At 54.1% G+C, this 14,521-nt stretch overlaps 6 protein-coding genes across 6 annotated transcripts; 2 read left to right on the top strand and 4 right to left on the bottom strand.

Annotated features, from left to right (window-relative positions):
- Positions 1 to 920: 920 nt before the first annotated feature.
- Positions 921 to 2,097, top strand: V2A60_007469 (uncharacterized protein; the record flags this gene model as incomplete). Its single annotated transcript, XM_083258753.1, has 2 exons — positions 921 to 986; positions 1,087 to 2,097. The coding sequence occupies 2 exons, from the start codon at positions 921 to 923 to the stop codon at positions 2,095 to 2,097; spliced, it is 1,077 nt and encodes a 358-aa protein (XP_083114879.1).
- Positions 2,098 to 2,735: 638 nt separating this feature from the next.
- V2A60_007468 (Metallo-dependent phosphatase-like protein) lies at positions 2,736 to 4,145 on the bottom strand (the record flags this gene model as incomplete). The annotated part of the gene is made up of 6 exons (XM_083258752.1): positions 2,736 to 2,758; positions 2,810 to 2,859; positions 2,909 to 3,515; positions 3,581 to 3,686; positions 3,750 to 3,791; positions 3,990 to 4,145. The coding sequence occupies 6 exons, from the start codon at positions 4,143 to 4,145 to the stop codon at positions 2,736 to 2,738; spliced, it is 984 nt and encodes a 327-aa protein (XP_083114878.1).
- Positions 4,146 to 5,258: 1,113 nt separating this feature from the next.
- On the bottom strand, positions 5,259 to 7,406 carry V2A60_007467 (exocyst subunit EXO84; the record flags this gene model as incomplete). Its single annotated transcript, XM_083258751.1, has 3 exons — positions 5,259 to 5,610; positions 5,674 to 7,148; positions 7,209 to 7,406. 3 exons carry the CDS (start codon positions 7,404 to 7,406, stop codon positions 5,259 to 5,261), a joined length of 2,025 nt encoding a protein of 674 aa, XP_083114877.1.
- A 583-nt stretch (positions 7,407 to 7,989) lies between these two features.
- Positions 7,990 to 8,781, top strand: V2A60_007466 (TOM complex receptor protein TOM20; the record flags this gene model as incomplete). The annotated part of the gene is made up of 4 exons (XM_083258750.1): positions 7,990 to 8,050; positions 8,164 to 8,421; positions 8,504 to 8,604; positions 8,656 to 8,781. The coding sequence occupies 4 exons, from the start codon at positions 7,990 to 7,992 to the stop codon at positions 8,779 to 8,781; spliced, it is 546 nt and encodes a 181-aa protein (XP_083114876.1).
- Positions 8,782 to 9,300: 519 nt separating this feature from the next.
- V2A60_007465 (protein TYW1) lies at positions 9,301 to 11,684 on the bottom strand (the record flags this gene model as incomplete). The annotated part of the gene is made up of 2 exons (XM_083258749.1): positions 9,301 to 11,576; positions 11,633 to 11,684. 2 exons carry the CDS (start codon positions 11,682 to 11,684, stop codon positions 9,301 to 9,303), a joined length of 2,328 nt encoding a protein of 775 aa, XP_083114875.1.
- Positions 11,685 to 12,605: 921 nt separating this feature from the next.
- On the bottom strand, positions 12,606 to 13,424 carry V2A60_007464 (RmlC-like cupin domain-containing protein; the record flags this gene model as incomplete). Its single annotated transcript, XM_083258748.1, has 3 exons — positions 12,606 to 12,727; positions 12,798 to 13,050; positions 13,140 to 13,424. 3 exons carry the CDS (start codon positions 13,422 to 13,424, stop codon positions 12,606 to 12,608), a joined length of 660 nt encoding a protein of 219 aa, XP_083114874.1.
- Positions 13,425 to 14,521: the final 1,097 nt, after the last annotated feature.

Genomic DNA, 14,521 nt, shown 5'->3' with positions numbered 1-14,521 from the left:
GACCCGGAGCCGCATTAGACCATGTACGGCATAAGCATCATGTGACGACACCCTTTTAAAGTATCGGACAAATTCTACATTTCCATCATCTATTACTAAGGGAGTAGTAGCTTCCCAGAATAATGATGCATTGTCACACAAAAAAAAATACACCACAATGTCCGTGGAGAAGATGCCGGCCACAGGGCTGACCAAGAAATATCTACCCTTGGTGGCGCTCGCTCGCCTTACAATAACAAACTAGTTGGGTAGTCAAGTAAGTACTATTAACTCTAACTTATTATTACTTAGTGTGTGCTTTCAAGGGGACGGGCAAAGTCGCGCCCCGGAGCTTAACAACCGCCGACCATCCACGGACCAGGAAGCTTCTACGCTAAGATGACTTATTCCAACTTTACGTCCTCCCCAAGTCCGCAGTGGTTGCGGCCAACACTAGAAAACAAAAAAAAACTTAGCAAACTAACTTGGTCTCCACACTCTGATTCGCTCTTGTCGCTGACCGTCCGTGGGAGAAGCAGCCAAGTCCGTGTCACAATGCGCGGGCGAGCGAGCTGGCGATACATATAAGCTAGCTGGCCCCTTGGTGCTACCGAGTTGAGTTTCGATTTATTTACGTTGGTTTCCCAATTTTTTTATTTTTATTTCATTCATACCAGACTGAATTGGCTCCTCTCCAAAAATCTCCCAAGTTTGGGCGGCAAGGGCTAAACTACTGAGCACTACTTTGACAAGCGTCACATCGACGACACTTGCATGTTGCGCCACCCGCTTCGAGAACCAAACGCCGCCAGCGACCAACTTCCTTCTCTTCCCCCCTTTCCTTGAGGGTTGATCTATTTTTTTTCTTCCTTTTTTCAACATTACAAAAACAAAACACACGCACAAGTTTCCTTTGACTCGATTATAATATCCGCGCCCAAATGTCGTCGTCGCAATCCAGCCAAGGAGGCATGTCTCCTCAGATGTTGGAGCAACTCAAACAACATGTATGTTCACGCCTTCCCCAAAATTACCACGACAAATTGAACATTGGACTCCAAACTAACATCTTCTTCTTCTTCTTCTTTTTTCCTTGTTCCTCCCCAGGGCCCTCCATATCCTCCCACCGGCGCTGGCCTCGGCGGCCGTCCCACCGTCCCCGTCGACGTGCCCATCTCGGCCGTCATCATCGCCATCTTCGTCGTCTCGGCCGCGCTCAACATGACCATCCTGCAGCGCAACCGCGCCCGCGGCCACAAGTTCGTTCTCTCCGGCCTCCTCTTCGGCTTCAGCATGGCGCGCATCACCGCAAACGTCATGCGCATCGTCTGGGCCACCCGGCCCGCCAACGCGTCCATCGCCATCGCCGCCAGCGTCCTCACCAACGCCGGCGTCGTCCTGCTCTTCGTCGTCAACCTCATCCTCGTCCAGCGTCTGCTCCGCGCCTACCACCCGACCGTGGGCTGGAGCCGGCCCCTCGGCCTCGCCTTCCGCTTCCTCTACTTCTCCATCGCCGCCGCCATCATCATGGTCATCGTCGCCGTCGTCTACAGCTTCTACACCCTCGACGTCGCCGCCCGCCGCCGCATCCGCGACGTCCAGCTCACCGGCGTCGTCTTCCTCGCCGTCCTCGCCTTCCTCCCCATCCCCATCGGCCTCGCCGCCGGCCTCGTCCCCGGCCGCGAGGCCCGCGACCCCTTCGGCCAGGGCCACCCCCAGGGCCGCGCCCGCTCCCTGCGCTTCAAGCTCGCCCTCGTCCTCGCCACCTCGGTGCTGCTGACCCTCGGCGCCGCCTTCCGCGCCGGCACCGCCTTTTACCAGCGTCCGGCCACCAACCCGGCCTGGTTCCACAGCAAGGCCTGCTACTACTGCTTCAACTACCTCATCGAGATCATCTGCGTCTTTGCCTATGCCCTGCTGCGCTTCGACCGCCTCTTCCACGTCCCGGACGGCAGCAGCGCGCCCGGCCACTATGCCGGCCGCGCCCAGGCCGAAAAGGATCGCGGTCTCGAGGAGCCTCTGGACAGCGAGCGTCCTTTGACCGCCTCGGAGCAGAGGGAGCAAGAGACCAGGTGGGACTCGCAGCTGCGAAGTGAGCTGAATCACCAGACTGTCTGAGCTTCCAGAAAACAAATAATATCTATTTTTCGTCTTGGCGTCTGAATTTTGACAAGGGGCGTGTGTTTCATCACTCGCCCGACAGAAATGCGTATAGAAACGGGCTAGGAAATGTGGTATAGAGATTTGATTCGAAAATTACCGGGGACAATAATAGACTATACTTTGATAGGCCATATGCAACACAATACCCAGATACTCGATTGATTTAGTAAGCGTTTCAATTTTCACGAATCCTGTTCAGCCAGTCAACGCTCTTTCGTTCCCAAAAGCTTCACATCAAGTGCCCGGTGTTCATCGCTGTCAACATTGCTTCAACTTCAAGCATTAGGATATAATTTCCTTGTTTGCCCCTGCTTTACTCGTTCCCCTTCTTTTTTGTGTTTCGCAGATCTATACAGCACGTCATCGCCGTCGTCCACTTACTTGGTGGCTCAAGCAGCTGCCGACCATCTCACTCCCCGTTTACGACAATTCTTCTGCCAACACGAAAGGGCTAGAGATAAGCTCATTGCCGCTTTACCACACATTGCATGCATTACGGGCGCCTGTTTGGCAACTCTAGCACGTCTATTCTTTCTACCGAGGTACAAATACCAAGTGCAAGGTTGATCTGCGTTTGATCCAGCGCCACAGGATTAGAGGAAGTAGTCGGGTGTTCCTATAGATGCGGTTAGCAAAGCTCGTATGCAAGGGCAGGTATCACACGTACTTCTTGACACCATTGGCTCTCCGGCTCGTGGGCATGGATCGAATTGCAAGCTGCAAAAGTCAGTATCCATCAATGCTAGTCGTGCCCTCGTAAACATACAATGTGTATTTCAGGTGCTCATCAATCTCCATGATAGCGGCTTGGTTACCGCATCGGTAACAGTAATTGGGCGCGGAAAAAATGGTAACCACGTTGCGATCTTGCGACCAGTTATATCCCTCCATCACAAGTTGGTGCGCGCGTGCAATCAGTGTCAAGCCATTGTTATGGTTAAACGCTTCTGAAATGTCTTGGCCAAAGGTGTAGCCAGCACCACGCGGCGAGATTCCCCATCCGCATCTGTCGTCGGGGTCTGACCAGAGAAGGTCGCACATTGGTCCCTCGTGAGGCACCTCCTGGATGCGGTCCAAGGCTCGAATGTTATCCAATGTGTCGATGCTGGGCGAAAGACCGCCGTGGAGACAAAAGATTTGATTGTCAATGAGGGCAGTCAGCGGCAGGTAATCGAACAGATCGGTAAAGTATTTCCAGACGTTGGCGTTGCCGTACTTGCGCAGGCACTCGTCGTAGAATCCGTAGACTTGGGTGATTTGGCGCGACTCGTGGTTTCCGCGAAGAATGGTGATGCGCTGGGGGTATCGGATCTTGAGAGCGACGAGAAGTGTCACCGTCTCGACGGAGTAGTAGCCTCGGTCGACATAGTCACCTAAAGGGCGGGGGTCAGTCATTACCATCGCCGGTTCGAGGAAATGACTTGTCAGCTAGACATACCCATGAACAGATAGTTTGTGTCGGGGTTGGGGCCACCAATCTTGAACAGTTCCATGAGGTCATGGAACTGGCCGTGGATGTCGCCACAGACGGTGACGGGGCATTTCTGGGCAATTGTCAGCCTCGTGACCGCGGAATCCACGCTCTCGCGTCGAAAGCATCAACTTACAACTGGCTGGACATTTGATTCTTCTTGTAGTACTTCGCGGGCCTGTTTGGGAAGCACGAATCAGCCACTGTGCGTCTGGGCGGTCACGCGAGAAAAAAAACGCTGCAGATTCGGCGCACGCTAATATCGCATCGTTGACGGAGCCGCCAAACGCTCGCATCGAGCATCGCAAGCGAAGCGGCCCGAAAAAATCCATCCGCATCGCGCGAATGCGGTCGGCAAAACGCGAATTCCTCTTACCTTGTCGCAGAGTCTCTGAACATCAGCCTCGGCAAGCTGCTTGCAGGTCATCAAGCTCTCAATCCAGCCGTCGAGCGTGGGGATCGTGGCGGGCTCGTGCTGAACGGGCGACACTTCGGCGGGCGCCCTTCCCACATCCTCCATATTGGTATCCATGGTGAGTCTAAGTATTTAAATTGGCGTTATCGCGGGCGCTGGGAAGAAGAGGGCGAGAGCGTGGGATGTTCGAGGGGTAGTAGACGTGGGAGATTTGCTCCTTGTATCGCCTTCTGCTTGCTCTGCGTCCGTGGCGGTGGGGTAGCCCAAGGGGGAGGGGAAAGGCTGGCGGCTGCGATGCGGAAGAATGGACAGGATTAAAAGGTCGCGTATGCACAGTAGGCGTTGCTTGCTGTTGAGATAAAATACAAGAGGCGCGCTTTTGTCACGGGCGCGGCGGTCGTTGTTGTAGTCGGCGGCGCGGCGATGCAGACTAGATGGGAAATGTTGTTTTGTGTTTTGTGATGATGCTAGGGGAGCCTCGATGGACCGGGAGAGCCTTGGGGAGGGGGGGCGGCGGCCGGGAGGAGCTCTCTCTCTGGCGTGCTTCCAAGCTTGCTTGGGCTGCGCTGCGAAAAAGGAGATTGCAGATTACAGGGCAGCTTCGCTTAAATTTCCACCCTACAAGCGCTGGTGCTGCAGCAGCTTCGCACCTGGCACCTGGCAACGCCGAGCACTGGCCGAGCACAACTCCCTGAGGTACCAAAGTTAGCAGGTTAGTAGGTAGGTACCTTAAGGTACCTAGGTGCCTATCCGTACTATAAAGTAGAAGTAATAGCCACCGCCATGAACCACTAAGATGGCACAAGATGGCCCAAGCTAAACCCACCTCTGAATAGAATGGAATCAATGTCGCGGCCTATTCCATTCCAGAGCTTTTCTCGCCGCTCCGTTTCTACTTGTACAGCGTGGTCGCTAACTTACTTAGCTGCCTTGCTCAAATTTTCCGACACAGTCCACTTCTCAGCTCTTTGTCTGGCAACTCCCACCACCCCCATCTCTTCCCCGGGTTGGGCACTGCGTCATCGCTCCCCCTCCTCCCCCCACCCGACACCACACGTTCGCCATGCAAGTTGGCGCTGGCTGCCCAACGCAGCAAAGCCGAATATAATAATCATTCTTCATTGTGCCTGTACAAAGATTATCGCTAAGCCGTCTCCAAGTTTCATCATGAATATTTGCAACATTATCGTAACACAATCCGTATGTCCCATGCCATCACACGTGTCTGGTTCATTTCGACGTCAACCCGAGCCCTCTAGGCGATGACGCCCCGTCCCAAAACACATCTCGTCCCACGAGATCTTGAAAATCAAGCCCTACTGTAGAGAGCTTCTTGGCATGCTCTTTCGCTCGATCCATGCACTCTGTCCAGACTGTGCCTCCACGCTCGGTGCTACTCAATTGCCTGGCCAGAATGGCATTGAACGCCTCAACCTCTTGCTTAGCCCACTTGACGCACGCACTCATCATGGGCGGCGGGAAGCATGCTTGAAAGCACAAGACCGTGTTGTGAATGATGGTAAAGTAGACATATGACAATTGCCAAATGTACAAGTGCAGGTCTCCCTGGAAGATGCATTGCCTGTAGACTAAGGTTAGCTTCTACTGCAGTTTCCTCTAACTGCCGTTGGACTGGTTGACTAACCTCGAACGTTTGTGGATTGTGTCACTTCGAGCATTTAAATAAGCTTCCCTCGCTCTGTCATGGTATCCCAGTCTCGTCAGCCACGAGATATTCTGCTTCGTCTTCATCCTTTCGTTGTGCGTGGCCTCCAGCTCACGAATGACAATGTCGCCTAGACGGCTGCATCGCTCATCCACCTTGAAACTGATAAAGTCCTGCGCGACAGCGTTGCTCTTAAGGCCCCTCGCCAGGCTCTTGAGCTTCTCCACGCGCGCTACTGCAGGCTCAAAGCTCTGCAGCGCAATGTTGATATCCAGCTCGTCCATCTGGCTTTCCACCCAGCGCAAGTTTTGCTGCTTGCCGTCCACCTCGATGAGCATATCTTTAATGTCAGATAGAGTCTCGAGAAGCTCCGTCTTTTGCAGCAGGCCAGGGTCTCGCGAGGCGAAATAGTTGATTGTCTCCTTGGCCTTGTTGTTGGCCTCCATTTCGTACTCTAGACCTTTACGGAGCTCCTCGACAGCCTTGCGCACGTTCAGCAGTAGAGCCTTTTTGGAGTCATCCTCTGCCTTTTCTGTTCGGTAGATAAACGACTCTTGCCCGCCACCCCGTACCATGATGGCGTCGGCAAGCTTATTGCGGCCGCCGGACGACGAGTCTCCGGCGGCGCCTGGCATGTCAACGACCTCGATGTCGAGCAGCGGCCAGCACCGGTCGGCAACGAGCTTCACCATGGGTCCTCGCGCATCAGCGTTCGGCGCGTCCATCTTGCGCTTCTTGCGAGATGCGATGAGCAGATGGTCGTTGAGCAAAAATATCTGCATGGCTCTGCGAGACTTGTATGTAGCATTGTCGAGCTCGACCCAAGGCCCAGCGTTCTGAACAACATGACGACCCGCCGAGTTGGGAAGGAACTTTTGGGAGCCTTCAACATTCTTATACAAGGCTTGCATCTGCGAATTCCAGAGCGCGCTTCTGTCTGCCACGGAGCTGCGCTTGTCTCGCTTGCTCAGCGTGGTCGCCTGGCCTGGGATGCTCGCTGGTTCGTCATTCTTGGTCGTCGCGGTTCGCAGCGCCGTCGTGTTTGTCTTGAGCTCCGACATGAGGTTACGCAGCGTTCGCATCTCGCCCTTGAGCTTCTCTGCCTCCTTACTAATCTTGATAAACTGCGTGCGGTTCTGCAACAGGTTCTGTTGGAGGTCGGACCCGGCACGGACCTTGAGTCTCTTGAGGGAGTCTTCAAATTCGCGGATCTGAGCATCGCTGGCATCGCCGAGCATCGCCGCCACGTACTGATCCGGCACGAGGTTTGGGTCGCGCAGAGCCTTGATGTCTATAACAGGTGCAGCACCGCCTCGGGAAGGGGGTGGGCGTCGATCTTTTGGTTCATACTTATCCATTGACGGAAGTGTCGGTACTGAAGGGATTGGACCATCGAAGTCAACCGGGATGTTGTTGAACCGTGTCGAATATCGTTGCTTAACCAGGTCCGATGTCTGCCACCCATGTTAGTCTGTCACGTCTGCCAACACCTTTTACGCGCGATTCTCAATTACCTTTCCGCCAGCCATCGGCGGCGGTCTTAGACGAGGCCGCGCCGGCAGATCGCCGGTCGCGCCAGGAGGGCCTGGGACTGGGCCCATGGCCGAGCCATCTTGTAGGATGGGACCAGATATTTGTCTCGGCGCGCTGATGGTGGGTTTCGCCTTGCGTTTGCCACTTCGCAGTGAGATCTTGCTGCGCTCCTCTGACATGATGAAATCCGAGACGAGGAATAGACGCGCTTCTGAAGGGGCTATGGAAAGGGAACACGGCCGCACACGGCAGGAGAGGTTGTTTGTGGATGAGCCCCTGCGGCGAAGCTGATGGTGATGCAGCTTTCGGGGGTGGCTTGATGCGTGATGCGTCAGATACAGCTGTCTGCTCCCCTGTAAATCCGCCCTGGAGTGCCTGAAGCCACTTGCAGCGCCTGTTCAATGGCCAGCATCCGAGCTTCTTCCGGCCCACACCAAATCGCGCCGCAAGTACCTTTACTGGCAAAGCTCCCCTGAACTGCGAAGCCTGGCTCCACGACTGCGGCGGCTGGCCACAGGCATTCAAGCTACCAAGGCAAAAAAAAATTGGCGTCCCTGTTGAGCGCATCGTAGCCCATCTTCAACCTCGAGCCTCACTCCCCGTCCGTCCTCCAGTAACAGTCCATCAACCTGCGACGCTGTTGCCCCCCCTTTTTTGGACTACCTGCATCGTCAGATTGCTGTCTCTCCTCCGCAGCCTATTCCGTCCCGAGACTTGCGCTCTTATTTTCATACCTCCCACACCCTCCCACAACAGCTAATCATGGTGCAATCCTCAACCATCGTGACGGCGTCCGTCGCCACCGCGGCCACCGCAATCGTCGGTAAGCTCTCGTCCTATTTCCTCAGCAATTGGCTGCCCGAGCAACTGTCTGCTTTGTTCAATGAGCGCTTCCGGCTAACCCCCGTCCGTCTCTTACCGCGCCCGCCGATACAGCCTATGCCGTCTACTTCGATTACCGCCGCCGCAGCCAGGCCGAGTTCCGCCGCGACCTGAGACGTAACGAGCGCCTGCAGGCCCGCGCCAAGGCCAAGGCCGAAAAGGAGGAGGCCGAGGCGTCCTCGCAGAACCTGCGCGCCACCGTCAAGGCCCGGGTTGACGAGGCCAAGGAGGAGGGCTTCCCCCAGGGCGTCGAGGAGCGCGAGGCCTACTTCAGCGAGCAGATCATGGCCGCCGAGGTCATGAGCTCTGACCGTGAGCACACTACCCAACATTTCAAATGCTCGGGCAAGGTTGCCCTTTCGGCGCATCAACTAACAAAATCGCCTTTCTGCAGCCTCCAAAGCCATTGACTCGGCTCTTGCCTTTTATAGGGGTCTCAAGGTCTACCCCAACCCTGGTGATCTGATCAAGATCTACGATAGCACTGTTCCCAAGGTATGCTTAGCTCCCGGTTGTGTGATTGACGCGGGCCCTGACGTTCTTTAGCCCATATTGGATATCCTCGCCGAGATGATCGCATACGACTCCAGCCTCGACATCCGCTCAGTGCCCGCTGGTGCTGCCCCCGGCGGTATCAACCTCGGCGATATTCCCAACGTCGGCCTCGACTAATCGCCTCCAATCTCGGATACCTCCATAAGGGAGCGTGTAACAACCTGTGGTGTCGTCCTTGGCGTGTATGACAAGTCGACGCCGAATTGGCGGCTCGCGGGAACTCGGGTCGCACCCTTTGTGGGTTGCGGCCGGGGTTTTGCGTTCTGCGCAAACGGCCAAGATTCAAACAAAAATTTTCCAAACTTCAATGCCAGCAGACCAAGGTTCTGACCAAGGTTCTGGCCTCATTGTACCATATTGTCCTTCTTTTGGGCTTCAGATAGAGCTTTGTGTAAACAGTATAGGGTCAGAGATGCCGCTACGGAGGCTTCGGGAAAGGCAGCAATGGTAGGAGTCTCCAAATAAAAATCATGATCTACGATTGATCGGTAAAGTAACTGGACCGCCCCCTAGCTCTATTTCCATGTTGCGTCGGCAACTGTTGGCATGTGATGGCGTGGTGCATTGGTACATGTGCAACGGCCAGTATTCATTCTTCATTTCTCGATTTCATTTTAGCTACTTTTTGACTCTTATTTACTCCGGAGCCTCCCGAACAACAATGGCTTCCTTTTTTCTTCCCTTGCGATCCACGCGCTCATCGCGCGGGTCAAATCCTCCATTGCCCCAGAGCGCCCACTCAGGTGTCGGCGGGCCCATGTAGTCCTCGGGCGTCCAGTCACCGTCGGGGCCGCGCTCCTCGAGCAACTCGAAGAAACGGTCGTAGTCAATATGCGTGTGCCACTTTCCGTTCACGTGGAAGCGCTCGCTCGCCAGTAGGACACAACAGCTGTGGGCGTGCTCGGCGGCGATGCCGTACGCGAGGCCCTTCTCTTGGAGGCGCTTGTCCAGAGCGCGCACAAAATCGCAGACCTCCCAGTAAAATGGGACGTTTGACATGCTGAGGCCAGCGTTGGAGGACGTGGACGTGCCACAGTACGTAACGCCTTTGATCTCGACAAAGCACGGCAGACCCTGCTCGATGAGCCTCGCGTAGCCTTCAGCCTCGTCCTCGACGTTGAAGCCCTTGACGAGGGTCAAGCGGAAGACGGTGCGGTGACGGAATCGCTTCTCGCGCAGGATGTCCAGACAGCGGTTGAAACGCTCCCAAAAGTCGCGGTGGAGGGGACGATCAATCTTGCGCAGCGAGTCCTTGTTGGAGGCATCGATAGAGACATAGAGCTGCGTCACAGCCTTGAGATCAGCCAGCTGGTCTGGATGCTGTGCGTTGCACACGAGGAATGAGGAGATGCGCTCCTTGTGCAGCATGCCGAGGAATTCATTGATGTAGGGGTAGAAGATGGGCTCTCCGACCAGGGAGAGTGCACAGTGGCGAATTCTGAGGGCTTCGGCGAAACGCTCCGCACGAACACCGGGTACACCACGCATCATTTTAATCTTTTTGTAGTGATTCTCCTTGACGCCGTCAAAGATCATCTCTGGCGGGTCAACTACCCAGCGCCAGGTAGTTCCAACAGGGTTGGTTCCGTGACGCCAGCAGAATACGCACTTGTTGGAGCACGAGAGTGATGGCGTTGTTTCCATGCACTGGTGGGAGTTGATACCATAGAGGGAGTACTTGTAGCAACTACCCCGGCCGCGCAGAGCCGATTTCGTCCACCTGCAAATCTTGACACCGGAGTGCGATCCTACAATGGCATACCCTTGTTTTGTGAGGGCAGCGTAGGTAGGGGAATTTTTGGCGACCATTTCCTTGGCCTTGTTTTGGACACTACCCTTGGAGTTGTTGTAAGTGGTGAAATCGACAGCAATGGGTGCTTTGGGGTTCGCATCGCCACCTTGCGACTTGATCATGCGACCCAGGTCTTCGACATCGTCCAGATTACTAGACTTTTTGCCGTTTTCGCGCTTTGAAGGGGACTTCTCCTCGTCAAAGACCACCTCGCCGTCATCGTAGTCTTCCTCTAGCTCATCGTCGCTTTCCACAGCCGCGCCACTGCCAGGAACACCTTGCCCGAGGTGTCCGGTGCGAATGATTTGACCAAAGACTTCTTCCACGCCGTTAGTCCATTCTACGAAGCGTTGGACATGGTCGCTCTTCATATCGCCCATACCAACGGGGTACGCACGCTTGCGAGCCGTCAGTTTCGCCATCCACTTGTCCAGTTCCTTGGCCTGGAAGCAGTACCCTTCAGCCTCGTCAGGCCAGCCTTCTCGATCACCGAATCCAAACACAGAGTATCCCAATAGCGCCGAAAGCGGTGCGGTGTCGATTCGAAAATCGTGGTGCGTCTCCTGAAGGTGCTCGAGGAAAGTGTCATTGATGGAGTCGATGTTGTAGCTAGGTATCAGGAAAAGATAGAGAAACTGCGCACCATCATCGCTCTTTGGTGGCGCAATAAAGTAGTCGTCAAAGTCGATCTCGGTTAGGTCGAGAAGCTCGGGCGCAAGGATTGGACGCTTCGTTTCGGCGGCCAGTCGCACGACAGATCTTTCGAGCTTCGCAATGTAGTCTTGGCCAATCTTTTCCGTTTTTGTGGTAATCGAAGAGAAGAAGACAAGAATTTTGACAGGCTTGTTTAGATCGATGGGTTCTTCGCTGGTTTCTGGTTTTTTTGTCACGCCGCCTTTGATTCTGCGTGGGCCTGTGGTCTTGACGACAGGTTTTTCTCGTCCCTGTCGCTGGGGCACAGTGTCCAGCTTTTCGGAGGGCACCTTTTCGTACAACTTCGGGATGGTTTTTAAGTCGGACTTTGCTTCGTATACATGAAGGTAGAGGCGAAGCACAAGAAGGCCGCAAAGTGCGAGTAGAATTATGGGAGTCCTGTTGCTGTGCCAGACATCCAGCAGCCCTTGGGCGCAGTTAGCGACGTTCAATTTGGCGAAGGTCTTATAATTTCATCTTTACCATTGATATTGAAAAGGGCAGACTGCCCATATCCACCGCCGAGAGGATCCATGGCGAATACAAATGTTCGCGTGCAGTTGTTAAATGGAAATTTAGACAGGCGCCCCGCGATGAAATAATTTGGCGGGGCGAATCAGCAAGTACCTGATAGGCGGGATGTGTGAGTGTGTACCTGGACACTTTGACCGTGATATTACTTTCTTTCTTGTTTTTTTGACAGCCTATTTTGCTCATGCTTACATGATGGCTTACATGTTGTGTTTTATTGATTCTAATTCTAATGCATCTATGTTGGTTTTTTTTTTTTTTTTTTTCTCCAGGTTTCCCTTACCGGTAACACTAACATTCTTCAGTATCGTCACAAAACAGGATCTCAACTACAACTCCCATACATCGTAAGTCATGCAAAACTATAAGTGAGCGAGCCCACATTCGCTACCACCCAAGTTTTCGCATGCGCCTGATGGATAAAAATCAACCACATACTCTACAACTCTACATATCATAACACGTCGACTGTTGAATTAAACCAAGAACTAGTGCAGGGTAGGCTCGATGACTAACGAGCAGCACTCGCCCTGGTGGGCCAGCGAAGAAAACTCGAGGCGTGGCCATAGTAGGACTAGCGTCAATCACGCAATCGATGAACCCGCCTTTTAGGTCATGGCCGTTGGCAGAGGACGACATGACCTCCTCCCCTTTCACTTCTGCAACACCTTTTCACGTCATTTCTTAAACAGACAACTGTCAACGGCATTGAAACCGATATTTTCATATCTATATGTGATGTATTTCGCTATGGAATGACGTTGTGCTGTTGACGACTTGAACCGTGAACTGGGCTTGACCCACCCGGCTGAAGAGAGGAGAGTCGCGGGCTAATGAGACGAAATACAGAATGCACCAAGAAATTCAAAAACGCCAGCCATGAAACCGAAAAGCACACAATCACGAGGCAAACTCGGCCTCTATTCTACTCCTTGACAAGCCTTCCATAGGCAGAGTAGTAGGCACAGCCTGGAACGTGGCTACGGCGGCCAGTCTTCTCATCGAAAATGTGGCAGCCCTTCTTTGCTACGTTGGGAGGAGTATAGACTGTGCCGGGAGAGACCTTGTTAGCGAACTGATGACAAGCGTCAACGGAGTCGATGCGAGGAAAACTTACGGTGGAGGGAGACGGCGAAGTCGCTACCCCTGTTGGAAACGCGGTGCAGGCCGAGCTCATCAGCCATGTACGCGACTTGGTTTTCTTTATACGTCTTTTCCGTGATGACCTTGAGGGGCCCGCTCGGTTCCCCTTCCTGGGGAAACTCATAGCGAGTCTCGGTCAGATTGCCCTTGAGAATCTTCATGAGGCAGTGGGCGTTGCCATGGTCATGGATGGGACTGCCTTTACCGGGTGACCAGACAAGCACAAGCTGATGCGAAAGTTGTGTTAGTGGCGGCAAAGGGGGACCTGACCCAAGGCTTTATAGCCCAGGCTGGTACAGAAATGGAGCAGACATACCAAGTTGCTCTTGCCGTTACCCTCGTCGACGAGATTTCTGGTGTAGCCTCTGCTGGCATCACCGAATGCATACTTTGCCCAGTTTCTATCACGGGCATCATACAGCTTCATGAGACGAGTGAGGAATGTGACATCGATATCGTCCGACGTCAACCCCGAGCAAGGGCCCAGAGCCGACTTGAGTGCGAGAACGAGTTCCTCAAAAAGGTCCTCGTCGACGCGCATGGAATGGGCGATGTGGACAGAGTCGAGCGGCAAAGCGCTGGGGAGAACATTGACAGCCATGATGTGATGATGGAACGAAACGTTACGTGAGTATGTGTGTGTTGTGTGTGCTGCTAAACCGAGAGAAGTGCAGTTTGGGGAAACGATGACAACTTGCGACCTTGAGACTTTTACGCAAATCAGGATGACGCTGGGCGATGCAGGGCGGGCGGTCACCTGAGAGGGGGGTGGAAAGGCTACCTACTTTGCTCTTACTTATGTCACGGGCGATAGTAAGACCGCACTGTGGACGGTGGGGCCGGTCGAGACGTGAGGACCTTTGTGACACGAATTTTTGAAGCGAGAGGAACCCAACAATATGGCCGGCTATCGGTGACGAGAAAGGCGCAGAACCCATCGAGACGTCAACGTGGCCTCAAGCTTATCTGTTTGGAGGGAATTTTTTTCCCCCTCAGACTACGCTGCGGCCTTTTTTTTTCTTTGCCACAAAGTTTTTCTTGCTTTGCTGGGCGAACGCAAACGAAAATGGCGGCGGGCTCGGACCTGACTTTTACGATTTCTAGTTGGTTGACAGGCTGGGGGCCAAGTAACCAAAAAAGTGGATAAATGCATGTCGGATTTCTGCGGCTAGCGGTACGACAGCGCTGAGAGGCGTATAGCGACGGAAGGAGTTGGAAAAGGCACAAAATTGCGCGTAGATTCATGTAGAAATGCCGTCATGGCGATGCGAATGAGACTGGAACCAATATCATGTCCGTTTTTGACGTCAAGATGCATGTTAAAGGACAAACGGCACGGCCAGGGAGTCGGGGTCTGGCGGCGGAGCAAAGTGGAGCAGGGAGGCCGTACCGTGCCCATAAAAGTTCTGGCACTGTGGAAATGCACAGTGCGATGCCGGCCAGCGTTCCAGAGACGTCACATTGTGTGGCTGGCTGTAGCAAGGGCGACGGCAGCGTTGGAGGGGGTTTGCATATCTTGCTCAATATTAATTAAGGAGACAGCGAGGCATGGCTGGCTGGCCGAGCTGCCCTCCAGGTACTCCCGTACGCGTGCGCGTGCAAGTATGAATGCGTGTCGGGGATGGACTAGTAGCGGCAAAGATTTGCCCGGGGAACCCCGAGGTAGTAGAACCGGGGGCATGTGGGCAATAAACAGCC

The sequence above is a fragment of the Cordyceps javanica genome, chromosome 5 (genome assembly GCF_051103115.1).
Source record: "Cordyceps javanica chromosome 5, complete sequence".
NCBI classification, from domain to species: domain Eukaryota; kingdom Fungi; phylum Ascomycota; class Sordariomycetes; order Hypocreales; family Cordycipitaceae; genus Cordyceps; species Cordyceps javanica.
The sequence above is the reverse complement of the archived record's forward strand: the minus strand, read 5'-3'. Positions and strand labels throughout refer to the sequence as shown.